Source organism: Podarcis tiliguerta, assembly GCF_965153285.1.
Source record: "Podarcis tiliguerta genome assembly, chromosome: 1".
Lineage (NCBI taxonomy): Eukaryota > Metazoa > Chordata > Lepidosauria > Squamata > Lacertidae > Podarcis > Podarcis tiliguerta.
The window spans coordinates 24,433,034-24,460,964 of record NC_139534.1 but is presented as its reverse complement, the minus strand read 5'-3'; the positions used below and the strand labels follow the sequence as shown (position 1 = coordinate 24,460,964).

At 41.5% G+C, this 27,931-nt stretch overlaps 1 protein-coding gene and 1 long non-coding RNA gene across 8 annotated transcripts in view; one reads left to right on the top strand and one right to left on the bottom strand.

Moving 5' to 3' along the window:
- The window catches only part of LOC310665533, a 229,526-nt gene that overhangs the window by 64,850 nt on the left and 136,745 nt on the right, over positions 1–27,931 (bottom strand). The gene's annotated exons all lie outside the window — the stretch shown is intronic.
- The window catches only part of ZNF385B (zinc finger protein 385B), a 190,675-nt gene that overhangs the window by 150,360 nt on the left and 12,384 nt on the right, over positions 1–27,931 (top strand). For 5 of the 7 annotated variants that reach the window (XM_083410137.1, XM_083410140.1, XM_083410134.1 and 2 more), the window contains 2 exons: positions 16,047–16,209; positions 26,338–26,613. In XM_083410137.1, coding sequence (XP_083266263.1) covers positions 16,047–16,209; positions 26,338–26,613 — 439 coding nt within the window. The remainder of the gene's footprint in view (positions 1–16,046; positions 16,210–26,337; positions 26,614–27,931) is intronic. The other 2 variants (XM_083410136.1, XM_083410139.1) reach the window with 1 other exon arrangement.

Genomic DNA, 27,931 nt, shown 5'->3' with positions numbered 1-27,931 from the left:
CCGGAACGGATTACGTTTGGTATTTAACGGATTGGCATTTGGGGCCAGGGGATAGCTCAGCTGGTTAGAGCTTGGTGCTGATAACGCCAAGGTTGCAGGTTCGATTCTCCGTACGGGGCAGCTGCATATTCCTGCATTGCAGGGGGTTGGACTAGATGACCCTCAGGGTCCCTTCCAAACCTACAATACGATTCTACGTTCAACAACCGAGGTTTGACTGTATTTATTTGCTTGCTACATTAATATCCTACCATTCCTCCAAGGAGCTCAAGGTGGCATACATGGTTCTCTCCCTTTCCATTTTATCCTCATCACAACCCTCATAAGAAAGGTTAGACTGAGAGACAGCAACATCCCCTAGATCAATGGCCGAGTGATGATTTGAACCCTCATCTCCCAGATCCTAGTTTTGACACTGAAACCACTTTGTGTGGTGTTCTCTCAGATACACCACTGGAGACAAGAGGTCAGTTTCCTTCAACATCATGTTGTTTCATTTACTTAACTCTTGGTGGGATAGTTTTGACCTGGATTTTTTTCACCGGAGCTCAGTTCCAGCCCTTCTCATGTAGGCGCCATTGCCATTATAAGAGAACAAGGGAGAAGTTCGTGGTGAGCTCATCTCTTTTTCTAGAAAAATAGCACTGGTCTTGTTCTGTATTAGCTGCCTCACATTCACCTTTCACCTGTAGTCTGCACCTTTTGACTTGAACCTTCCATAGAGCTTCCCTTCAAAACATCGCAAGCCTCTTAAACATCACACTAGCTTTCACACCAAGTTTGCCTTTTGCTTCTCTCCAGTTTTGGGATAATTATGACATTTGTATGCATAGATAACAGCCAATTAATTAAACAGTGTATTTGGTCTTTTGGTGTTTCAATAGACTTTTTTTTCCTAAACAGTGGCAGCAACAACAAAGCCTTTTTTCTATCCTTTTCCCTTTCTGTGTTAAGTAACAGAGCAGGTCAACAGTTACAGAGCACGGAGAAAGGAATCCCAAATAGCTCAGTTTCAAGAGTGTACAGCTTTACCACCATCTGCCATGTGACAGCTATCCTCTACGGCAGCTGTTCCGTCTTAGGCAGAATGTCCCTGAAACAGCTCTATAATGTCAAGTATCTAAAATACAGCTTTTCCAATCTGCAAATCCTGCTGTGGATCTCTATGCATACATCCACCAAGTTGATAGCTGGCATTGTTGGCACAGAAAATGAAGACAGGGAGGCCGTGATTCACTGCCCCTTCCTGCCCACTCCTAAACACTTGAGGGGTGAACTCAAAGCCTACACCACCCCACTATCTGTTAGTAAATGCACAAGATCCAGGAAACGGAACTATCCTCAAATACTTAAGTGGTACATCTGGCCAGATCCAGGTAGCTTATTATTGTTATTGTTTCAACATCTATGGACCTGGAGTTTTACAAAGGCCCCTGCCCCAAGGGATATTACAATCCAAATATACACACAGTCTGAAAGGAAACGAGGAGGGTTGATAGGAGCCAGAGCTCAACAACATCTGGAGGAAAAACAGGTTCCCCATTCCTACAATAGTGGGAGGAACACTTTAAAAGACGTAATGATGATGAAGTGGCCTTATTTTTTGAGAACTGACAAAGTGGTCTTAAATGCTGAAGTGGAAACACCCCAAAGACAATACTTAAACATGAATTAGGATTATAAAACAACCACAGAATGGTAGGGTTGATAGGGACCCCAAGGGCCACCTTGCAATGCAGGTATCACAGCTAAAGAATTCCATACAGGTGGCCCCCCAACCTCTGCTTAAAAACCTCCAATGATGGAGAGTCCAGCAGCTCAGAGAGCCAGTGTGGTGTAGTGGTTGAGAGCGGTAGTCTTGTAATCTGGGGAACCGGGTTCGCTTCTCCGCTCCTCCACATGCAGCTGCTGGGTGACCTTGGGCCAGTCACACTTCTTTGAAGTCTCTGAGCCGCACTCACCTCGCAGAGTGTTTGTTGTGGGGGAGGAAGGGAAAGGAGAATGTTAGCCGCTTTGAGACTCCTTAAAGGGAGTGAAAGGCGGGATATCAAATCCAAACTCTTCTTCTTCTTCTTCATTCTGCTGTAGAACAGTCTTTTACCGTCGTGTTTAGTCGGAATCTCATTTCTTGTAATTTGAATCCATTGGTTTGGTAACCAGTAACTTCTGCAAATTTCCAGCTGCCATTTATTGTTATTTTATGCATGCTCCTGGCCTGTGCTATTTCTAAAGGTGAGGACCACATTTAAAAACAGATGAATTGCTAGCGGATAGAAAAGATGTAGAAGGAATCAATAACATCAAGTGGAAATCCACCCAAAAAAGTATAGCTGGAATTTTTGTCAAGCATTCCCCACCCCTGTCTAAATAAGACTATTTATATTGATTCTTTAAGTTTGGAGGGTATTGAAGCAGATAGGTGGTAATTAAAAGCATAAATCTCAGGGAGCCTGTGAAGGTAATTCTCTTCTTTGCAGACAGAACTGACAAAATGATGAACACTTCAGCTCCAACATGACAGAAATATTACATGATTACAGGCTGCTGGGGCATAATGTGCAGAAAGTTCTCTTCAACAGAGGCTATTTAACAAAGCTTTTAACAAAAGTTCCTAGTTTTCCATTTGAATCAATTTAATGGTTATTAATAAAGGGTTGATCTATGTTTCTCCTGTCTCTGTGTCATTTTCAGTGATACCCTGTTTTGCATTATTTTTTTTAAAAAATAAACGAAATGCAAAAAGCACTGATAATTTGAGGAGGAGAGGAAACTGTTGCATTTTGGAATATTGTAAGGAAAGCTTTGCATTAGTTTCACTTGGTGGGTGGGTCGGTCTGTCTGTCTGTCTGTCTGTCTGTCTAGCTTTCTATCCATCCATCATCTTCAGATGGCAATTCAAAGCAGGTCCTGCCTTGATAACAACATTCAGTCCTACTTCTCCTTAGTAAGCTTAATAGGGCCTTCTTGGTAGTGGCACCCACCATGTGGAACGTTCTCCCATCAGATGTCAAGGAAATAAACAACTTTCTGACTTTTAGAAGACAACTGAAGGCAGCCCCTTTTAGGGAAGTTTTTAATGTTTTATGTTTAATGTTGGGAGCTGCCCAGGGTGACTGGGAGAACCCAGCTGGATGGGCAGGGTTTAAGTAATAAGTTGTTGTTGTTGTTGTATTTAAATGCAGAAAAACGTGGGCCAGGCAACCATATTAACTTGCTCCTGGAGGTAATCAGGAGAACGACATGTACATAAACAAACTTCATTAGTTCCAAAAACAGAGTTTTGCACTGTTAAAATTATAGTAGACAGACTCACGATATTCACAGTTTGTTTCTGTTGATGGACCACTATTGCTGGATTGATCTGAATATGTTTAGGATGCTGGTGTGAAAGATTTGTGAAACAGAGTCAAAGTTTCAGTCTCTTTTTTACATTTTCAAAGTTAGCTTTGGCAAGAGTGAAATACTCTCCCATTCCATAGCTTTCAGTAATTTGTGGTCTTTAGAAGTAAATAGAAGTGCTATTATAATGCGAAAGAATGATTGATTCACACATACAACTGTAATAAAACACTTGAGGAAGCTTGTGATTTTTAAAATTTATTTTTAACACTGTTTGATATTTAGTGCTCACAGTGTTGGGGGTTTCAGTAAGTGATCTCTAAGCTTTGTGTAGACTACAGGTATCATAAACTAAAGGTTAACAAGATTTCAAAAAGCCCTGCTATTATCTTTGGAATTGTTACTTTTTTATTCATTTTACTTTTTCATGCATTTGATTGTTATTTTTTCATTTCCATTTCTGGAACTGTGAGGAATTTCATACGCTGGTCATGCTTTTAGTTGATAAGGACTAATCTGTTAACAAGTTTGTTTTCGAGGATTTGGCCTCAGAGTAGTGAATTTGACTCAGTTTTTTTCATCCCTGTAACTATATATTCCAATTAACTGTACATGCTCCATATGTTTAGCATTAATGTGAATGTATACATTTTTAGCAGCTTCTAATGATGAGAAGTTTCTCTGAGCAATTAGTCTTTATTTATATAATTATTTATATAATTAACTCAAAGAACCAGTATATCACAAACACAGCATAAAGAATGACAAACAGCACAATCCTTTGTCACAAACATGAAATCAATATTATCCTTTGGTGTTGTTCTGTCCAAGGACTGAATGAAAGAGTTCCACTGCTCATCTGACTGGATTTCTCCTAGCCATAGTGATTTAAAATAAGTTACCATATTTTTCCGTCTATAAGACGCCTCCATGCATAAGATGCCCCCTATTTTGTGGGACTCAGATTTAAGAAAATGGGGGGAGTCACTATCCGTGTATAAGACGCCCCATAATTTTTGACATTATTTTTAAGGGGGGAAACCTAGTCTTATACACGCGAAAATATGGTAATTCGCTTATCAGTGTAATATTCCTGAGTGGTTGCTATAATGCTACAATTTAAAAGACGTTACCAATACTTTGGAAGTATTGTAATGATTTTTAGAAAAACTGGAAAAGGAACTCTACCTTATTTATTAGACCAGTTAAACATTTGCTAATAGGAACTTTATATGCTATTTCCGATAAGCCTCAAATGAGCCCCATTCCAGCTGGAGATCTGTTAATGGAGATCAATTGGTGTGGATTAATGTTCTCCAGCTTTCGCTCTCTCTTTTTTGCAAATTGGTAGTCAATCTATATGCCTGTATTACATATTTGTACTTTCTGTTTCATAGCTATCCATCCTAAGTAATCACTTGCAGCAATGGCTGCATCACTGGATTTTGTAATCTGTGGGTTGTCTCTTTAACATTATTTCCTCAGCCTCTAGTTTTAAGTAAAGTTGTGAAGCTAAGAGATTTTCATTTCTCCATACAGAACATCTTCAAAAGAAATAGCTGCTGTTCATTAAGACCAAATCTAAAATATTTACACATATGAGAATAGACTTCTTCCCCCAAATCATAACACTTTCATGCCTCATTCCCCACCCCCACCTCATCCAGAAGTTTTGAGTGCATCTAAAAGGCCAGATTAATCAAAGGAATAACAGGCATATATTTTATGGAGCTTATATTTGAAGAGCAGTGGGTGGCTACTGGCTAATTTGCATGCCATTACCCAACCTTGTTACAACTAAGGAAGGCAAGCACCAGGCTCCATACATATAATTTTTTATAATTATGATTCTATATTTTAAATGAGTGGGAATAAAAGTCCAACTTAGTGCAATGTATCATTATGAAGCAGGCCATCTCTAACGTTAGTCGAGTGAGACATACAGCTTATTTAGACTGTTATGACTCAAGGTAGTGCTGGTGGTGTTTACTGCCCTGGTTAAACTAAAATGCTACCCATTCCCATGTGTTACTGTAACAACAACAATAACAATAATGTTATTATTTATATGCCTCCCATCTGACTGGGTTGCCAACAGCAATAACAATAATAATAATTTTATTATTTATATGCCTCCCATCTGACTGGGTTGCCCCAGCCATTCTGGGCGGCTCCCAACAAAATATTAAAAACACAATAAAACATCAGGCATTAAAAACTTCCCTGAACAGGGCTACCTTCAGATGTCTTCTAAAAGTCAAATAGTTGTTTATCTGTTTGACATCTGATGGGAAGGCATTCCACAGGGTGGATGCCACTACCAAGAAGGCCCTCTGCCTGGTTCCCTGTAACTTCACTTCTCATAGTGAGGGAACCGCCAGAAAGGCCCTTGGAGCTGGACCTCAGTATCCAGGCTGGACAACGGGGGTACAGTTGCTCCTTCAGGTGGACAGGACTGAGGCTGTTTAGGGCTTTAAAGGTCAACACCAACACACTGAATTGTGCTTGGAAACATACTGGGAGCCAGTGTAGATCAATATAATAACAGCACCTTAAACACGCAAGAGTTAACCGGGATGACTGTTTTTTTATTTTCATTTTTAAAAAATGTCTGTCACTTCTCTGTTTCCTTTCCTTCACAACTATGACTTTGCCCTCAGGCAGCTGGTAGAGATGGGGGGGGGGATGTGTGCTCTCAATCCTGTCCCTTGGAACGGAGGGAATATCAAAACTGCCAAGGAGCTGCTAACCTGCTTCTGTACCTGCCTCCTCCAGAAATGAAGATGGCAGCTTCCTTGCTCTCTGCAAGGCGCTTTTGTAGCTGAGGCAGGCACCTCGGGGATTGTGGCGCCTCAGGTAGTTTCCTAGTTTGGTTCTACGATGTTTCTGTTGAGCCACATAAAGCTAATATTTCACTGTAGTGACCAATACAGTAAGAAACTAGGAAGCAGTCCTATACTAAGCTAAGCCTGTTGGTCCAACCAGCTGGCTTTTGTCTATTATTTATTTATTCATTAAATTTGTATACAGTGGAACCTTGGTTTTTGAGTGTCTCAGAAGCCGAACGCCGAAAACCCGGAACTGAATGCTTCTGTTTTCAAACGCACCTCAGAAGTCGAAAGGCTTCCGAGGTGCGTTTCTCCATTTTCTCAATGGATTTTGCTGACCCCCGCATTGCACCTCGGGTTATCAAATGTTTCGGAAGTCGAACAGTCTTCCAGAATGGATTACGTTCAACAACCGAGGTACCATTATACCACTCTTCATTTATAGATCTCAGGCCGGTTCATAACAGGTCTATGCTAGGGGTTCCCAAACTGTGGTACTTGGACACATGTGTTTCATTCAAGTGGTCCATGGCATGTCCACGTTAAAGATTCATACCCAATCCACAAACACACTAGATAGAGAGGTATCTGATGTGTGGCCTTTGTACATGCAGAAAAGAAAAAAATCCTAATATGCAGCAGACCCCAAAAATAGATTACAGAGTTCCTGAATACATTCAAGTAGTAAGACATTACAGACCACATGTTACAGAGGAGCAGTAACTAAAAAACTTTCAGGCAAAGGGTCCCATGTTGGGCAGGCGTCTGAAAGCAGTGAGGGGCTGGATGGGGGCCAATAAACTGAAGCTGAATTCTGGTAAAATGCAAGCACTGTGGATGCAAGTTCCTGTGTGGACAACCTGTTCTGTCAGAGGTTGCAGTCCCCTGAAGGAGCAGGATTGTAGTCTTGGGAACACTCCTGGATTCCATTTTGCCACTGGCATACCAAGTGCTTTTTGTGGCTGGAAATGCTGAGGCCCCACACAGGCCAGCTACAGCCTTCTCTGGAATGGGATAGCCTGGTCCCAGTTGTTCTTGCTAGATTACTGCAATTCACTCTATGGAGGCCTGTACTTGAAGATAACACAAAAGCTGCCGCTAATGCAGCTGCTAGGTTGAGTGCGCAGCCCAATTGTTGCAGGAAAGCCTGCCCTATCTCACGAGTGAACACAGAATCACATGAAAAAGGGAGTCCAAAGTTTATTTCTGAGCAGAAGTTTGATCCAGTGGGATTGCTTCACAAAGACCGGGCCCAGAACATTGGAGCACACGCCTTTTCATATACTTTATATACATTCCAATACATTTCAAATCCTCCATCCAATCAGAATGCTTAGTTCCCCTCTGCCCATTTTCTTATAAGGCACATAAGTACAGTCATACCTCAGGTTAAAGTTGGTTCAGGTTGAGCGTTTTCGGGTTGCGCTCCGTGGCGACCCGGAAGTAACGGAATGCATGCGCAGATGCTGAAAATGACGTCACGCACATGCGCGGAAGCAGCGAATCGTGACCCGCAAACGCGGGTTGTGTTCGCTTCAGGGTGCGAATGGGGCTCCCGAACAGATCCTGCTCGCATCCAGAGGTACAGACAATGCTGCCTCTCTGTGATTGGTCTGATTTTACCGCAGTGTTGAGGATGTAACTGTTTCCTTATGTATAAGTTTCCTTGTGATTGGTTAGAGTTTGCCACAAAGCTGAGCATGCTCAGAACGCCAAAACCTTATTTGGTGTGTGCATTACATCACAATGGTACCATGTGCCACAGGTCCTGAAAGTTCTGCACTGACTGCCAGTGAGCTACTAAACCCAGTTCAGGCAGTTGGTGCTGGTGCAGAAAACTCTAAACAGTTTGCTTAAGTATCTAAAAGACCACCTCATCCAGTAACAACAATCTGAGACCTTAGAATCAGCAGGAGAGGCTCTGTTGGTACTGCTGTCATGTGGTGCTGCCCAGTTAATGCCCTCTCAAGTAAGGTGCATTTGTCTCACTCTTTATTAAGATGGGAGGAGGAATTTAAAGACATATCTGATGGCTGAAATATACTGTTTCTGGCAACCTTGAAACTGCTAGATGTGAGGTTATTAGACTGTTTTTAAATGTTTCTAGATATTCTTAAATGTTTTTAAATATTCTGTTTTTATTTTTTATCGTATTGTTTAGCTTTGGTGTTTGTTGCCCTGGGCCACTTTGGGAGGAAGGAAAAGATGGAAAATAAATAAACAATCTTGTTTTGCAGCCATCCTTAACTATGATTTAGGTATTCAAACATAATGCTTAGCCATGGTTTGTGAAAACAAACAACAGTTGGTCCTTATGTCTGCATAGGGAGATTATGTTTTGGTTTCTTCAGTACACACAAAAACCAGCAAACTAAAATTGTGTCCTACAATACAAACGCATTCAAATCAAAAATATACAAGGTGGGTCATGAAATGTGGGGGGTGGAGGGGTGGAGTGGGTCAAATTATTTTTCATTACATCGGCTCCTCTTTTCATAATTGCAGTGTTGTTGTGCCTGTTGTCATTGTATCTGGCAGGGCAGCTCTGCTGGCTGGTGACAGAAACGCAAACAAGAATATTGTCTGAAATATAATACATGGCTCTAGTTCTGCTGTTATGCAGGATAATCCTTGAGTGCAATGAGAATACTGCTGAATTACATCACCACACGAAGTAATGAGTTGCCTTACGCTTATTCTCTTACCATCTGGCTCCTTCATTGATGCAAGCCAGTAAGGGGAAAGGGTATATAATTTTGTCAAGATCAGGTAACAGAAAGCTACAATTAAAGTTCACAGCACTTCATGCATCCATGTTAAAACATTAAAAGAATTCCCAAACTTCTATTACAAATCATGTAATTTTAACAATCCAGAGCTAAGAAAGAAATATGTACATAAAGAGAATTCGAAGTAATGTCTTGTGCCTGCCTCGAGCCATTAAAAGCATCTGAAAATATGTTCTCAGAAGGTTCTCAGTAGTGAGTGCTCTGATGGTGTTTCCTGCTTGGCAGGTGGTTGGACTCGATGGCCCTTGTGGTCTCTTCCAACTCTATGATTCTATGATTCTATTCTATGATTCTATGAGTTTCCTTATGCTCCTTTCACATAATCCCTAATTCAAATTGCTAAGTAGGAAATAACTGAGAGCAAAACACTGAAATTTTATTTGCTGTTCATTTGTTAGTATACTGTACTTTTGTTTTGCTTCCCTCCTGTTAAATTTGCAAATCAAAAAATGGCTTTAAAAATTATCCCCCAAAAATATAATTACATTCATATGGACTATTTCAGGGGTTCCCAGATTGTGGTCTGTGAGCGTCATTCAAGTGCCTGTGGATCAATGGCTGAAGGGAGAAGATGGTGCAGCCATCTCTTTAAATATGTATATTAAATTTTAATTACATTTTAGTGCGCCTTTAATTTCTTATATTGTGTTTTATTGTATTCTATAGAATTCAGTTTGTAATGCAACAAAATAAAATATCTATGAAATTAGAAAGCAATTAAAATATAATTAAAATCATGCAGCATTTAGCACAGTGCATTACACTTGCTCAAGAGACTGATGATGTAGTCCTCCAAGACTCTCGACAATTTTTAAGTGGTCCCTGGGAGGGGACATTTGGGAAACACTGGACTATCTTCCTTTTTCTTGAGTGTCCTGCTTAGACAAAGCATCACATTCAAATGTATGTTCTAGAAATGGAATGTAGGGTTTCAAGGTAGATGGCTGCTTGTACAACGCTCAGAAACAACCATCAATACAGTCAAACGCTGAAATGAATATGGGCCCTCTGTTGAACCTCTGTTGAATGAGGACAAATGTTCTCCTAAGATGCTGAAACATTAGAGTGCCTTTGTGTCATCACCCCACAGTGTGGCACTACCTTATGGATTTCATTTTGTAGGTAGGTTCAGCCCAAACATTAGGCAGAGTGGGGCAGATGTGGCTGGGAGGGGAGGGGGAGTTTGCAGGGATTGGTGACAAGTTGTGTGCCCCACAGCCTAACTGTGCCATCAAAGATAGCTTACTTTCCTCAGGTGTGGTGGAGGACATTGTCCCATCATCGGTGTTTAAGTACAAATCAGCTGCAAGGCCAGTTGGCTTTAGTACATGGAAAGGGAAGGTGTAACGTTTTCACCTCAGGAAACAAAATGTCTTGGTCTGGCCCTGTTTGCAGGTGCCACCTGTTGAAAGTCCCATCGAAAGGTTGTGTACTGTAAATTTAGAAAGTAGCAGACCCAAAACTTTGTGTTTTTTATATTGTGATTTTATGTTGTGAACCGCCCTGAGATCTATGGATATAGGGCAGAAGAAGAAGATAGATGCTTACAAAGGCTGGTGAATTTAAAATAGTACACACAACAATCTGCTGCCCAGTTCTACTTCCCATAGTGCTCTTGAGCCCTAGTACAAACTTTGGAGTGGACTCCTGCATTACAGGGGGTTGGACTAGATCGTGCTCAAGGTTCCTTCCAACGCTACAATTTTATGATTATATAATCCTGTAGTTGCTGAGGCTACTTTGAGATAATGGTTACCTTTGGAGAACTGAAACCATCATAGGTAAAAAGCAGTGCTTTGTAGGTTGTGTTGCAATATATTTTCCAATGAAAATCAGTCTATGTGACAGTAGCTAAAGTTAGTTCTGCATGCCCCAGTACATTTGAAAACCTGTGTATAGCCTTTTAAAAATATGACTGAGATATTTGTTGCAGAAAACACAACATATAAAAAGATCTTCTGTTAACCCATCGTGGAATTAATGCCATCTTCACTCGTAGTGGTGATTTCAGATTTAAAAGATTTTGTTCATGTGTTGCTCTTGTTTTTCTCTCCATTGAAGTATCTCACTTGGGTGTTCATTGGTTAAGTATTTGATATATTTCATAACTGAGTTTATAACTAGTTTAATATATGTCTGGGCTTTGTTTGTTTTCAACAGGTTTCATGTACAGTAGATGAGGAATGAAGTGAATCAAAGCCAGGAGTAGGTTATCACTGATATTGCAGGCATCCCCATTGCCAATATCAGCCTTTCTCTTCAGTACGCCTCTGTCTATCATGTCGTAGTCTTTTGTTTTTTGCCTTGGGCCTTTTCAGCAGCACAAGCTATGCAGTAAACATAGTTACAGTCCAAAAAATTAAAGGGACACTATCTATTTGAAAGTTACGTAGCCATTTGAAAGCTTAACAAACAGTCATGGTAATTTAAAGGTCTATTGACCCCAGAAAACACCTGCTTCTCAATTTCCATGACCCTTGTCTTCACATGCTGCTTCAGCCCTTAGAAACTAGGTCGCGTAAACCGTGCGCTAGTCAACCCAAGCTTCTTGGAGACCTGGAAGAATAAATAAGTATGTGTAAATAAATTAAAAATACTTAGGCAATAAGAACAGCAGCTGGGATGGTGGCTCCAGGTCTCCCAACCCTTCCCCTATCCGCTTCCTCACAAGTAATGAGTGAACCAAGAAAAACTGCATTTGTTTGAATATGAGAGATCCCCGACCCTTTGACAAAGAAGCTGGAGAAAACAGGAGAGTGAAAAGAAATGGGGGGACAGCTCCGAATCCTAGCCACTAGACCACCAGGCATTTGGATCATTTCCCTACAAAAGAATTGATAATATCAATATTTAATGGTTTCATCAGGGTATCTTCCCAACATTTTAAATAAAATCACCTTTTTCAAAAGAGAAAACAAGGAAGAGGGTTATATTTCCTTCCATCCTCCCAGGTAGATTTAGCTTCTGGAAATGAAATACAGTCATACCTTGGGATAAATATGCTTCAGGATAAGTATTTCACGGTTGCGCTCCGTGGCAACCTGGAAGTAACGGAGTGCATTACTTCTGGGTTTTGCCGCTCGCGCATGCGCAGACAGTCAAAATGACGTCACGTCGCAGAAGCGGCGAAACGCGACCCACGAATACGCAGATTCACTGTCGGGGCTTACGTTCTGTTCAGGATGCGAACAGGGCTCTGGAAAGGATCCCGTTCGCATCCCGGGGTACCACTGTAGCTTCAGAGCAGGCCCCATCTGTTGACATAGTTTTCATATATAGCGAGTGGCAGGACACACTGCATGTCTTAAGCTCAACAATTGTTTATTTAAATCTACAGAACACAACGTAACTGAATAATGTATGGGTTACTGATTGTCTTCTGGACCAGAACTGCCTAGGACTTTTAATAACTTAGTGCAGGGGTGGGGAAACACTGACACACTGACCAGAGTTGGCCCACCAGAAGTTCAAATTTGGTCTCTAAGGCTGTTTTCTCCAAACCACCCCTCCTCACCCCACCCTTTGACATCATATATGATGATAGATTGTCTAGCATCATACATGGTGAAAGGCAATACAGCTGAAGCCTGCTAGGTCACCTGCACAGATCACACACCTGATACCTGCAGAAAGCAGGCTTTAGCTGTGTGGGATGCTTTGACGTTCCAATCAAAGCTCCTAATCACCAGACACCAAGTGATTGACAGGTGGGCAGCCCCACCCACTTGTCCAATCTATTAGCCACCAAAATGGTTCCCTGCCTCTGACTTAGGACCAAACCTCTCCCTCAGGCTTTGCATCCAAAAGTTAAAGCATTATCTCCTGTTCCTCTCACATCCTAGTCGGAGCCATTCTGGGCTTCATCTTAAAGAAGCAGTATAAATATTCTGTACATAGAGCACATGGTTTGTTTTTCTGTAGCTTCTAGAAAACTAAAAGCAGCTCCAAAATAGGTAGCGGTGCTCAGAAATGCAATGTGAGGAATATAGAAAACACATTGTACAGTTTACTTCAAATACCTCCCTACCGAAAGAAAAAAGAAATATTTTTAAAAATAAAACTGTAAAGGATGGTGACGGTGCAAAACCTCCATCAACCTTTGTAATAGCAACCCACCATACAACAACTTGTTAATATTTAATAAAAGTATATATCTCAAACAAAATGACTAATTTAAAAGGTGAATTGTTGTTTTTAATTGGTTTAACTTTAAATGGAGCAGTGTCTCTTTAAGTACTGTACATGTAAAAGTAGTGATTATTCAATTAACAGTACAATCCTAAGCTTACTTACTTGGAAATATATCCTGTTGAACTCAGCGGGACTTACTTCAAAGTAAACATGTTTAAGATTGGGCTGCCAATTAATCAGATTCCCTCTTTGTGTGGTGCCTAATAATAATGAAAAGGATGTATACTTTTGCAAGCAGTCATCCTTAGCATTTCTGCTATAAATATTATAGCCAGTATTTTAACAATTTATCCTAAGTTTCTGGATATCCCCCTCCCCATGCTAACTCTTTTCTTTTTTAAAAAAAAGTTTCTGCACAGTCCCCTACCAGAAAATACAATATAGAAATACAGTATGTTTTATTCCTTTTCCAGGTGGAAAAGTTGGTGTTTTGCATCACATGCACCTATCTGCTGGGTCTTAATGGCTGTTTTTCCTAGTGCAAATCCATGAGGGCTGTGTTGCTGAACACAGATGTGCTTGTGTGTTTTCCCTTCCGTTCCATCTGTTCCTACCCATCACTTGCACCCAAGTGACGAGGCTTTGTTATTACACAATGTCCCTAGGTGGCTTTTCAGTGGCACCTAGTTTCACTGAGACTAATACAGTTGTCCTTCCTATAGCAACAACGCTTTAACAACACCCAGAGGGTTTGGAACCCAGCAGAGGTGTTGAGGAAAGTTTGTGCACTTGGTTTTATGGCTTGTTTTCACTTTTAACACAATGAGCAAAAGTGCAACCTTCCTAATCCATGTCGGCCACGGTATTCTTAACAGTACCACCTGCATGCTACAAGAAATGTCCCTTGCATTGTATTTCTATATGTGAGATGCCAAGTTGTGGCCATATCTCTGTGCCCTTTATGAAAAGCATGATTTCTTGTTCGCCCCACCTCTAAACATGCCAGGTGGGAGCATTTTGTTGTTGCTGCTGTTAAAATGAGTGGGGTTTATTCCCAGTCAATGTGCCTATGGATGGGGGTGTCCCGTGTGTTAGTTTTTATTGCACTTATAATATTAACTTAAATAGTTAATATGTACACTTCAATAATGGCACAGGCATGTCCATGTTCTGTTATTTAAGTTAAGTAAACATTAGGTTTAAATATGTATCGGGAAATGTTTCTACCTCTCTGACCTCAATCAAAAATATTTCAGGAACGAATTTGTTATGATAATGCTGTAGTCAGTGGGTAAATTTCCTATCATATTAACAATGTCTAGGACATTTAATACTGAAAACACCTGGTTTCCCCACCTACCCTTTAATGCCATTATAGGTTTCGCTTTGTTTCTTCAGAAATGCAGCAAGAAAACCCAGTAGACACCACTGTGCACCTCTGGAAAACAAGATGCACAAAAGCAACCTTATAAAGTTAGCAGCTTGAATCCGATGCATGTATTTTATACATGTGGAAGTAAGCCACATTGCACATTAAGTTCAGTTTGGCTTACCACCATATAGGTATGCATTGGATTGAAGCTGAATACAAATGTTCAAAGATTGTAAAACACACCCAATAAATATATACAGCAGCCATCCCTCTAAAGTGGTCTGGCTTTCAAAAAAACCACACCCTGTGAGAGGTTGAGTTATGGTATAGTATGGTGCAATCCCATACATGCCTGCTTAGAAGTAAATCATATTGAGTTCAATGAGATTTACTCCCAGCTAAGTGTCCATAGGATTGCAACCTGACCTGTATAATTTTGCCAGAAAATATGCCTTTTTCCTTAGTATTATGAAAGAACCACAGCTTTTAAATTTGAATTTTATATGCTCCAAAATCTAAACCATTGCTATATTTTGAGAAATAAGGGATTGGAGTGATATCCAACTAAGTTGTACCCAGAGCAAACCCACTTAATGGATCTACTCTGAGTATGACTAATAATCCAATCATTTTATGCCTTTAAGACTATAGCAATATTTCCCCCATTAATAGCAAGATTTCCCCCATTAATTGCCTGATTAAATAATGAAGTGATGCTCCCCGGAATGAAGGCTTGTGAAGAAACAAATCTGTTTCTACCGTTAAAACAAACGGTGGAGCTCAGTGTGTGTTCATCAGCACTCATGCCCATGAGAAATTGATGAATCACATGGTCTGTCTTAATAAACCCCAACACACCTGCTGGCATGTAGTGATGTAACTATTCGTAGCCTTATGTTGGTACAGGCCTACACAGCTTGCCAGCTCCCAAAATGAATGAAATCTACCAACCGTATAAGGTGGCTCAATGGAGGTTCCATAAAACTTCCTGTTGTTGTTTTTCTGCAAGCCCGGGAGTGCAGAACCTTAGGAAGGAAAGGTGAGTTCCATGCACATAGAAGGACATAATATGTGGCTGGCCAAGTGCATTCACATTGATAGGCCTGCAAGCTATACTAGGGTACACAGAAGATAAAGACCACCATGCACAACAAGTATATGCATTATATGCACTTATGTGCAGTGATTTCTGTAGACTTTGGTACTTCTATCTGTTTAGGACTGCAGCCTTAGCAATCAGAGTAATATGCATTTTCTAAATTGGTTATATTTACCTCCACGCAACAGCTTAAGACTTCAGATAGAATTCTGCTAAGAGATTAGTCAAGAGGATGGTCCTCTTTTTGTATGCCATAAAAAAAAAAATCTGCATTTTTTAAAAAAATCTCTGTTAATATTTATCTCCTGAATACATTTTTTAAAAAAAAGTGAGATCAATAATATAAAGTGTTACAAAAACTTGTCAGGCAAAGAAATGTGGTGCCTATTATTGAAAGTTGTATAACTTTTTATCTCTCTCTCTCTACATTGTCATCCATCAAGTGATATGAAGTGCAAAGTGTGAGCCTGATTTGTTCTCCTTTGTAGAGCCAGGCCGAGGCCCACTACAAAGGAAGTAAACATGCCAAGAAGGTCAAAGCACTAGAAGCAACGAAAAATAGACCAAAAGCTGGTGCTTCCAAGGACAGCGCAAAGGCTAATGCGAACTGCTCTGCTACACCAGTCCCAGCCAGCATCTCTGACAAATCAGGTCAATTTTCATTCTATACATTCTTTGCTGCTTCTTCTTTTGCGTGAGATTCTGAATGCATGCTTGCTTCCTATCCATTACAGTGTTGATAAATACTTTGTGATGAGAAGAACAAAACCGATGGACAGTGTTCATACATTAGCACAGCAGCTTTTAGATCTCCAATGTAACTTCTTCTCCACACATGCTTGTCGCGTGTCCCCTAAATCTATTCTGGGGGTTCCTTCAACCTCCCTGGAGCACTTTTGGAGAGCATGCGAGGGTCATTACACTAGTGTAACTGTTCAACTGGATACAGCCCCTGTTTTCTTCAAACCACACAGATGGAATATAAGATTCAATATACGTTTTGCAGCTTAATCCAAATCTCCGATTGCAAAAACAAAAAGCAAAACCAAACCACTTCCTACCCCCAGGCATATTTCATCCTCCTGTGTAAAGTTGGAGAGTTCTACTTAGACCATATGATGATCATTATCAGAATCACCATTCTTAGTGCTGCCACCAAGGATTCAGTGTGTATTTCAATATGACAAGAAAAAGAAAGCTGTCTTTTCTGAAAACGGAAACAGATCAGTTAAAACAGCAGGTCACATTCCCTGTACAGTTTGACCAGCATATCCATTGTCCAGCTGAATGCAGCCATTTAGGTTGTGGATGAGGACAAGCAAAGATGAAATTGCCCAGTAGAGATGTGGCAATAGAGCTACTTCCCTGTCTACATTAAAATCTACCATCAAAATGGTGGGTTTCAATGGAGTGCAGGAGGTGAGATGGTGTGACAGTCCTGCCTTTGGGGTATGAACAAGGGAGCAAACAGTGCTTCCAAGTGGCATCAAACAAATCCTGCTTTGCTGTCTATGAGCTTTCATTTGTCTGTGGCTCCATGCTCTGAGCTTGTTAACACTGTCAGTTATATTGAGATGGAGATGATAACCTTAGTCACTTGTGTTTGTAAGAGAAAATCATTTTTATCAAAAGTGATGTGAAGTGGAGAAATAGAGCCATCGGATAGCTTCTTGACTGTCTTGTTTTCATCCTGGGATAAATGTGGCATAGCCAACCGAGGTATGCAAAGATGGATGAAGTTTTCTACATTTGTAGTGAATTATCTACGGTAACAACTTGCAGAGAGTCCTCTAGCTTCCTGGAGGTAAATGCCAGCTCTTTGATACGGTAACCAGAAGAAGAGAAATACATGCTGGTTGTGATCTAAAGACATGAACACTCAACAGTGGGCTGCTCATGGCATTGCTGCAAGCAATTAAAACTTCATCTGCTTGCGAACCAATTGATGGCCAGTGTTGTGAAACCTAATGAGCTGCTTCCCTTTCTCCTGATAGTAGGGAAAGGTGGTACGAAATTGAGCACCCCCTTGCTCCACAGCTGCCAAATAGGTGATCAGAGCTGAGAGGGCTGGTAATTTCAACTGATGCTTAAAGACACACACACATAGAGAGAGAGAGAGAGAGAGAGAGAGAGAGAGAGAGAGAGAGAGAGAGAGCCCTGAGTTCTGGATACAGGGATTTAGTACTACGGTTCATAAACACAGCATCCTTCTAGAGGTGTGGTTCCTCATCGAGCGGGGGATACATATATGTGTGGAATGGATTGCTTTCACACATATGCCGCTGTCACTGGATAAGTGTGCATGCCCCAGAGTGGCTCGGAATAATGAGCAAGAGGGCTGGGGGTCGGGGCTGGGGGTCTTGCCTATGTAGCCAGTGCCCCGGGACACTCTGGTGTTTATTCACAATAATAAGCCTGCAGCAAATAACCTCTGACTCTTCCACAGATATTTGGAAGCAAATAGCCATGTAAACAAGCCCATAGGTGCTCCCTATAGCACATTTCTCAAGCTCTTGCTTGGTAATGTTGACAGCAAAATCTAGTGGGAAGCTGTGCTCTGGTCTTTCTGCATAAACCAGTAAACCTTGGTAAACCTCATGAATAGTCCTGAAACATTACAGTCCCTTATAGAGTAGACCATAGAGGCATCATTAGTTCCACATGCAGTGGAACGAAACAGGCTGCTATTTCTTTTTGAATCATATTAAGTAGATATTATAAAATATGTTCCTACCCCACACGACCCTTACTTTTATTTATAAATGCCAGTGGACCCTGAGAAGAAATGTTTTGCACTTCACAAATTGTGCTTTGGATAGTAGGGTCGTGGGTTGGGACTCAGGACCAGCAACTGAGTTACAGCTGCCCATCACTGAAAATGGTTAAAATATGGTTAAAAACTGGGACTCAGGCTACACGATTGAGCTAAGGGGTGGTCTGAAGTCTGCAAAGGTTGACGTCCACTGCAAGGTCTTATTTATATTTATCTATTGCTCTTCTCTCTCTCCCTTGAGAACTCTGTGACTTAGCTTAATGTTAGGACTCTTCTACACAGCTGCAGTTATAACATTATAAGTGCATTATAAAAATGTGACACCAGATGGCAATGTAGAGCTCAATGGCAAATTGCATATATATAATAGCGGGGGTTTTCATAGCATTTTCATAGCGTTTTTTGTATCTGTGTAGATCCAGCCTTAGAGTTAGTGACTAGCCCAATTGGTTCAGGGATGATTTACAATTGATCATGTACCAAATGGAAACTTGCAACTTGGAAAGACAACCACATGGGACCACCTACCCATGAAGTGGAGATGGTTTTAAGAAAGTATCTTCAGCCACACTTGCTCAGAAATTCAAAGCAGCCATCTTTGCCCGTCCCCCCAATTCAATGTCCCTGGCAGCCTTAGGAACTGGAGGCTGATGGAAGGAAGCAAAAGTGGTAGCTCCAAGAATTAGTAATTCAGTTTTTATTTATGCCCCACAAAACCAATCTTAGCTGTGTGAATATGATAAAAAATAACTCCTACAATAAAGACACATAACACATGTGCACACACATTCACATATTCTCTCCAGGCAGAATAAACTGAATTAAATAGTCAAGATACTCAGCTTCGTGAGCTACTGAACAAGATGAGTGCCCCAGCTACTCAAAACTGCACCTGTTTACTTATCAAATGAAAATAAGGATCCTTTGATCACACATTCTAAATCAAAACAAATATACTTCAGAGTTGGAGGGTCACAAATTTGAATTCCACATTTTTATATCTTCCTTTTGTGATATAAAGCATAAGAAAATAAATGCAAATGTGTTGGGGGTTTTTTTACATAAAAGAGAACAATATATGCTTCTCAGAATATAAATGTAGGGCCTATTGCTCCCTTTGAGCCTCTCTTGCCTATGATCTTGTCTCAGCAATGTCAACTTGGGCTTAGTTGTGAGATTTCAATATTTAGTCCTAACAGTTCTTTTTCTAGGACTCTGCAATATTTTTTATGCTGTTGGCACCCGTCTGTCTCAAGGGACAATGGACTGCTTCTCTGGAGGTGAAGACAAACCACTGTGTTAGCAGCACTGACGTTTTAATTAATTTAATAAATTTTATATTTATGTTTTGCGGTCCGGGGCTGCCCAGATGACAAGACTCCCCTCTCAGCATCGCTGATATGGTATAAAGCAGAGCAGTACATTTGGCACCAGCTGAGCTGCAGGAGTTGCCAGGAGGAGGCGTGCAAAGCACCATCCAGCCACCTTAGGGATTCTATTCTGGATTTCTGTAGGGTTTAGTCCTTAGCCTGTTCTTATCCCAAATATATTCCACTAGGGAGCAGAGGTGTAGGACCAGAGCTTTCCTTCTCCTAGATGGGCTACCTTCCCAAGTTGAGGAGCCCCATCATCACCTCACCTCCCTCTATGATCAGTGCAGAGACCGCCTTCTTGACCATGGGACCCACTATTGGTCTTGTCCACTGAATCTTCCGGAGCCTGTCTTCGCATGCAAGGGAAATCCCTAACTCACCAAGAGTTTGAGACCCATCAGCTACCCTCACCTGGTTTAGCTGGCCAGTTGAAGCTGTTCCCAGGGTGCGGCCATTGTCGCATCCTGACAACTTCTAGGAGTCACAGGTGGAGCTGAGAGCAGGGTGGGGACCAAAGGTGAACGGATTACCCCAGAAGGTGTCCCCCACCAGATGTATTAAAGGTAAAGGGACCCCTGACCATTAGGTCCCGTCGTGACTGATTCTGGGGTTGCGGCGCTCATCTCGCTTTATTGGCCGAGGGAACCAGCGTACAGCTTCTGGGTCATGTGGCCAGCATGACTAAGCCACTTCTGGCGAACCAGAGCAGTGCATGGAAACACTGTTTACCTTCCCGCCGGAGCGGTACCTATTTATCTACTTGCACTTTGGCGTGCTTTCGAACTGCTAGGTTGGCAGGAGCAATGGGAGCTCACCCCGTTGCGGGGATTCGAACCACCGACCTTCTGATCAGCAAGCCCTAGGCTCTGTGGTTTAACCCACAGCGCCACCTGCATCCCACCAGAGGTATTACACCTCCCCTAATACCCCATACCGTTTCAGTTTCAGATTATTTTCTTGGCTACTAATGCTGTGGAGAACTCATTCTAATTTGTTGAGAAAATGTATTTACCATCTGGAAAATGGGTTGACGGTCCTTGCTTTTATATACACTATTGAAAAAAGAGGTCCATTCCACCATGGCACAGAATGGCGGTATGGTGTGTACATATATTATTATTTTTAAAAAAATCAAAAACCTTTAAAAGTAGGACATTGCAGGAGTCCCTGTTCTCATGTTGAAGGGAAGCATCTCCTATTCTGAGCACCAGCTCTCAGTCAGCTCCCAGCACTTCTGCATGAGAATCTGCAAGGGGCAGATGCCACTTTTTCTTTCCCTCAAAAGGACACAGGTCATTGAATGAGCAGACCAAAAGGGAAAGCAGCTTTCATCCCAAAGCATAACTGACAATTTAAGAGATTAACATTGGACTTTCTGCTCTCAGAATTTCGATTCTACGCTTTCATTCCAGGTTTTATCTGTCCACCTGTTTTTCCCTCTCTCTCTCTCTCTCTCTCACACACACACACACACACACACTATATATATATATATATATATATATATTCCCTTTATTTGGCATCACCTTGGAAAATAAGAGCTCCTGTGGTTCCACAGGCATTTCACAATACAGTGGTACCTCGGTTTAAGAGCAGTCTGGTTTAAGAACGATTTGGTTTATTTATGAACACCGCAAAACCGGAAATAGTGTCCCGGTTTGAGAACTTTACCTTGGTCTAAGTATGGAATCTGCACAGTGGAAGGGCACCGGCGGCGGGAGGCCTCATTAGGGAAAGCGCTCCTCGGTTTAAGAACAGACTTCTGGAACGGATTAATTTTGTAAACCGAGGTACCACTGTAGTTGGAAAAGTGATCTGGATAAATTATTAAGCTGCAACTTTGATAAACCGTTCAGTATCTCTCCCCCCACCACGGCAATCTTTTAGATCGTATGTGATTATTCTCAGGATCATTCTCATATTTTAGGATAAACTGCTAGATTTGCAATCCCCACGATGGTTGCCTTGATCTCTGTTTGCCCCTTCATCCGCTGAAAAGAAGAATGGTACTTCTGACCAGTTCTTCTTCCCAGGCCCCTCTCCCCAAACTGAACGTTCATTAGTCACTGTTTGAGCCTCTGATTGAGCACTATCAGAATATGACCTCCACCTTTAAAATTGTGGCAGGTATGTACAGTTTATTCGAATTTCAGAATTGGCTTGCATCAGTTTGAGATGGTTGAGAAGTGAATGGAAAGACGTTGTACGGAAAGAGTTAAGAGGTGTTCTGCTCCAAGCTGATTTGCATGCAGGTCTACAGGGTTATTCTATTTTCTGCACCATCCCATGGTTCTTTTTTTCCTCCTCTCCCCCCCCCTTAAGCCTCATTTCTCAATAGAATGCACAACCGTTTAGGAAGTTGGTACTCTGAGTGACACCCATTAGTTTCTCATTATTCAGAAAATGGGGCAGTAAAGCAGAAAAAGAATTGTTCTAGAACTCCTTATCAAATCTGCCTAACTTTGTCTTAATGAATGTCAAGGAGTAATGTGGTGCAGTGTTTTTGTTTGTGCGTGTGTGTTTAATGATAATGAAATTTAGGACAGCAAGCCTTTACAATTGAAATTAAAAAATACCACCTTGAACAACTTTTTAATTACCTTCTTTCTGCTGTCTAATTCCTTATGCTTATACCATTTATGGTATATGTTATTAATCCTGCCCTTCAAAATAATAATAATAATTAATTTTGCAAATGAGGGATCCTGAACCTTAAAAACATTTGGTTGGGGTAGGGAGCCTTCTAAACCAGAACAGTTCCTTTCTTAGTATTCAGACGGTTGGTCCACAACCCAGTCTTCTATGACTGTCAGCTAATTGACTACTTTTCCGAAGTTTCAGTTGCCTTATTTTGTGTGGGAGAAAGAAATGCATTTTGAACAGGTAGGAAAAAAAGAAACGTCAATTTAAATTTTGTTTCAGATATGCCAGGTATCTAAAGTGTCAACTCCAAACCTTTGACTGAAAGTTACTGACAGAATTCTTTCTGTATGTTAAATATATAAATTCCACTCTCTGTCTGGAATTATTTATTTGATTTGATTAGCCTTCCACAGCACCCCAAAGGCTTGTGGGGAATAAAAATAGGTAAAAGCCATACAGCTCCTTAAAGTGATTTAAAAAACCACCCCCATTGTACCCTTTCCCAGAGCATCAATAACTAACAGATTAAAAAACAAACAAAAGCCAACCACCGCTTAAAGACCCTCAATTTGAGGCCTAAGTCTTACATTATGGTTTTAATTCGACTTCACTTCTACATCATTCTGGAAATGTGAAAAGGTATCATTTATGTGTATATATGTATGGTGATTGGGTCATAGGAAAGCATCACATTTAACACCATCTTGTCTTGCCGCTAATGACCATGTGCACTGTTCTTAATTTTTAATTTCTTCTAACTCAAAAGTATTCAACATCCATAAAATGCCATACATTTTAATTTTTATGCTGCCATTTTTATTTTTATTAACTATTTAGGAGTTCTTTACACATTCAGTAGAGAAGGGTGAAGGGGTGCAGGCAGAGGGGAGCCTTAAACGGCTCAGGACCGCAATACCTCATGGGCTGACTTTCTCCATATGAACCTACCCTGACCCTGATAGCATCTCCTGAGGCCCTTCTTCATGCGCCTCCTCCACATGAGGTTCGGAGGGTGGCAACATGAGAATGGGTCTTCTCTGTGGTGGCTCCCCATTTGCGGAACGTTCTCTCCAGGAAGGTTCGCCTGGCTCCTTCATTATATATTTTTAGGCGCTAGGCAAAAACGTTCCTCTTCCACCAGGCCTTGGGCTGATTAATATCCTACAGCCTTTTAAATGTGTCTGTGGAAAGGGGGGGTATTGTTTTGATGTTTTGTTTTAATTATTTGTTTTTATTCTGTGAACCGCCCTGAGATCTTATGATCAAGGCTGGTATATAAATCTAATAAATCTAATAAAGAAATAAGGGTTGGTAGGGAAATTTCACAGTTTATCAAAATATGATGGCCTGCATCTCACTTTTGTACAAAAAAGCACGGCATAAACATAGTACTATACACAAGCAAACTATTAATAAATGCATGAAAACTACTTCAAGACAATGCATCCAATAACATAAGAGAGAACAGCTTTTGTCATATTCAGCCTAAAGTTATACTTAATTAGAGGGATTTTTTCTCAAGACTTCAGCATAAATGGAGTTATTATTAATGGAGTTATTATTTAAAAATAAATGAGAAGGAGAAAGGAGTTTATACGCCCTTTGCAGGCAAAAGTATATTCACCGTTTGAAAAAAATTATCATAAAACAAATATTTCCTCTGTTCATTGCTTAAGGAATACAAGAACAGTGCCAGGCCGGAGGACACAAAATATTTTCCCCCATGTCCATTTGTGACCAGATCGTTTTGTTTGCTTTGTAACACAAAAAAACCCTTAATAAAAACTTAAAACTTAAAAAAAAACCTCCTTCCCTCCTCAGAAGTGCTATTGTTACCATAGCATTAGGATTCCCAGAACTGTCAAAGCTTTTCTGCAACAGCTTGTTCAAATTCCGAAACAAGAACAAAGGGAGAATACAGTGCACTCTTGAGAAATATATTCCAGTAGGTGCTGTCTGCAGGTGTTTTAGAAGTCTGTACCTCTTTTATGCGAATGGCAAAACTAATGAAAGGCATGCTCCTATGCTTTGCTGAGCTGTCAAAGGAAGTAGTGAGGATGAGGTGGATTGCAGCCTGCTGCGGAAACACATCAGGATCGCGAGCCCAGGGTGACAGGGTGTCAAAGCTAACTGGGGACAACTTTCCTAGTCACCACTCATTTCCCCCTGAACGATGCTATAGAAGTGGTAAGCAGTCGTGTTGTTAAAATACTCCCCTGCACAGATAAATAAGATGCGCTGCTGCTTCTGTTTTTTACAACCTTGCATCTCCTACACGGCCATGCTCTTGAAAGTGCCAGATTAGGAAAGAAAGTTATCCAATCTTTTACAAAAGCCGAGTATTGCATAGTAGGTGCCTGATTGTGTTCACTTCTTTGTTTAAATTACATTAGAGGTGTCGTGATTGCTTTGTCAAACTCTGTCTGACAACATGATAATAAATTTATTCATCCCTTGCAAGTTTCCTTTCAGTGGGTTACACTCATTGTATATAGCATGGCTTAAGAAAAAAAGAACTATTCGTTTATATACTGCATTTCATAATGAAACATACACCAGCAACAAACAACCCCCACTTTGAGGAGCTCCCTATCTAATAATTAACACAAGGAATGGAAACAGAAGGAGGGGAGGAAGATGTGAGTAAGGGAAATGGAGAATTATGCTGAAGAACTAAATAAAAGGTTTAAATTAGGGTGGCTCACCTGGGCCCTCTAGCTGTTGCTGGCTTGTGACTCCCCTCCAGCCAGCATGACCAATTGTCAGGGATGATGGGAACTGGGATCCAGCAACAGCCACAGGTTCCCCAGCCATGGTTTACAGGGGTCAGCAAACTTTTTCAGCAGTGGGCCAGTCCACTGTCCCTCAGATCTTGTGGGGGGCCAGACTATATATTTGGGGGGGGGGTGAACAAAATTCTATGCCCCACAAATAACCCAGAGATGCATTTTAAATAAAAGGACACATTCTACTCATGTAAAAACTCACTGATTCCCGGACCGTCCGCGGGCTGGATTGAGAAGGCGATTGGTCCGGATCCGGCCCCTGGGCCTTAGGTTGCCTACCCATGGTTTAAATGCTTGTGAAGACCCTTTATTGGGTGGCATCCTCTCCCTCCTCCTGCATCTCTTCTTCACTCTCCAATCCTCAAGCTTCTCCTGCTTCTATTGTCTCTCGCCCAGTTCACAGATTCCTTCTCCCAAGCCAGTCTCCAACCCCCTTTCTCCCGGTGCCCACTCATCAGAATCCGGCCACAGGATTTTGGGGGGTAACAAAAGTACATACAGCACCTCTGCTTTCAGTTCATAGAGACTTTTTAACAGATCAATGTGAGTCACTAATGTTATGGCCAGTGTGAGGTTGGGGGAGAAGAGTGGTGGAAATTGGAGGAGAGAGAAAACGGTGGGTGGTTGTAAACTTTCATTCTCTTACATCTGTTTGTGCAAGGTTTTTGTATCAGCATCGTGTGGGTAGGTTCTTTCTCCATTCATTTATTAGTTTTCACTAGCAGTGAGAGAGATTGGGGGCCCCCAGGGAATGGTTGGTTGCCTTCAGTTGACTGCAGTGAGTATTGTCTACTCCACATCTCTGTAGCAATTTGAAAATTCAAATCCTGAAAATTCATCCATATTTTAAGGTCCTAAAAAAACACCTTTTTGTATGCAGTTTTGTATTTTTTGCAAGCAACTTCCCCTAATATAATGCATTTTTTCCACTAACTGTTTAATTTTTATGTGCACCTTCCCCTGATTCTTGTAAACGCTGTTTGCCTGGAAAACTACATCGTTTGCAGATTCCAACAAAAGAGCTGCAGTACAGTTCACATGTTGCTTCAGAAAATGCAGTTTTGGTCAACTGGCCTTTAAGTGTGAACCAAACTGAATTTCCCTGAGATAGTGCCCTAAGACTCTGGTCGTGTCTGGTCCTCATAGCATCATCTGGATTACAGGACAACCTGGCAGCCTAATATACTTTCTCTCTCTCTTTCAGAAGAGAAGGCAAACCTGACAGTCAATGGCTCTAGTCAGCTTCCAAATGCTGAAGTGGTCTCTTTTATACCCGAGCCTGGAGCTACAACAGTGCTTGTCACCTCCGTAGCGGTAGCAACAACATCTACACCCTCATCATCAACTTCTTCCAAGAGCACAAATGGGACTACTAATGCCATTTCTGAATCAGAAGAGGAGAAAGCCAAAAAACTGCTTTACTGCTCATTATGCAAAGTGGCTGTGAACTCCCTATCACAGCTAGAAGCACATAACACAGGTGAGTATCTGCCAGAAATAACTAAATGCATCATTGAGGGATGGGGAGAGGGCTGAAAGAAGCTAATATAATTGGCATTTAGACATGGTGGTGTATGTAATAATTCTTTGCCTCTCCTTTATTTATTTTTTAAAGGAGAGGGTGTTTTATGTAAAATATACGGCGGCAATTACTAGATTCCTGTCTGCAGACAACACGGGATGCATAAATTCTGTTCTTTATTAAAGCTCTGAATCATCTGGTTATACGGAAATAGGCATCTACTGCATGCTTAGCGCTGCCGTTTCCTGTGAATGCGCTTGTTGCCCAGACTGATGGTTTCTCCCAACTTCCTGGGATCTGTATTTCGCCCTCTTACTCCAGGAAATGCTGTTGCAGAACAAAAAAAATCAGAAGGCAGTTTTCACGAATTCACATTTCAAGGAGAACCTTTGAGGGCCACCTCACATGCATATCCTTCAACATTTCTCCAATGAAAATAGGGACGTTCTATTCCATTATTCTTATTACCATTACCATTGTTTTATTTATAGCGCTCCCATCTGACTGGGTTGCCCCAGCCACTCTGGGCAGCTTCCAACCTATATTAAAATGTAACAAAACATCAAACATTTAAAAACTTCCCTATGCAGGGCTGCCTTCAGATGTCTTCTAAAGGTTGTAGAGTTGCTTATCTCCTTGGCTTGGGGGTTACATAACTTCATAGCCTCCAACATTTCCCAATGAAAATAGGGACGTCCTAAGGACGCGGGTGGCGCTGTGGGTTAAACCACAGAGCCTAGGACTTCCCAATCAGAAGGTCGGCAGTTCGAATCCCCACGACGGGGTGAGCTCCCATTGCTCGGTCCCTGCTCCTGCCAACCTAGCAGTTCGAAAGCACATCAAAGTGCAAGTAGATAAATAGGTACCGCTCTGGCGGGAAGGTAAACGGCCTTTCCGTGCGCTGCTCTGGTTCGCCAGAAGCGGCTTAGTCATGCTGGCCACATGACCCGGAAGCTGTACGCTGGCTCCCTCGGCCAATAAAGCGAGATGAGCACCGCAACCCCAGAGTTGGCCACGACTGGACCTAATGGTCAGGGGTCTCTTTACTTTTAAGGAAAAGCAGAACATTCCGGGATCAAATCAGAAACCGGGATGGCTTCTGTTAAATTCGGGACTGTCCCTGGAAAATAGAAACACTTAGAAGGTCTGCATACGGTAACTGCTGAAAAGGCCTTTCCTGATGTTCTCAGTGACCAGGGTAACACTGGTCAGCTGCTGCTTATTCAGTGTGTCTCTCCATTCCTGTGTAGGACCTACACGCCTTTTGTCCTGGTGC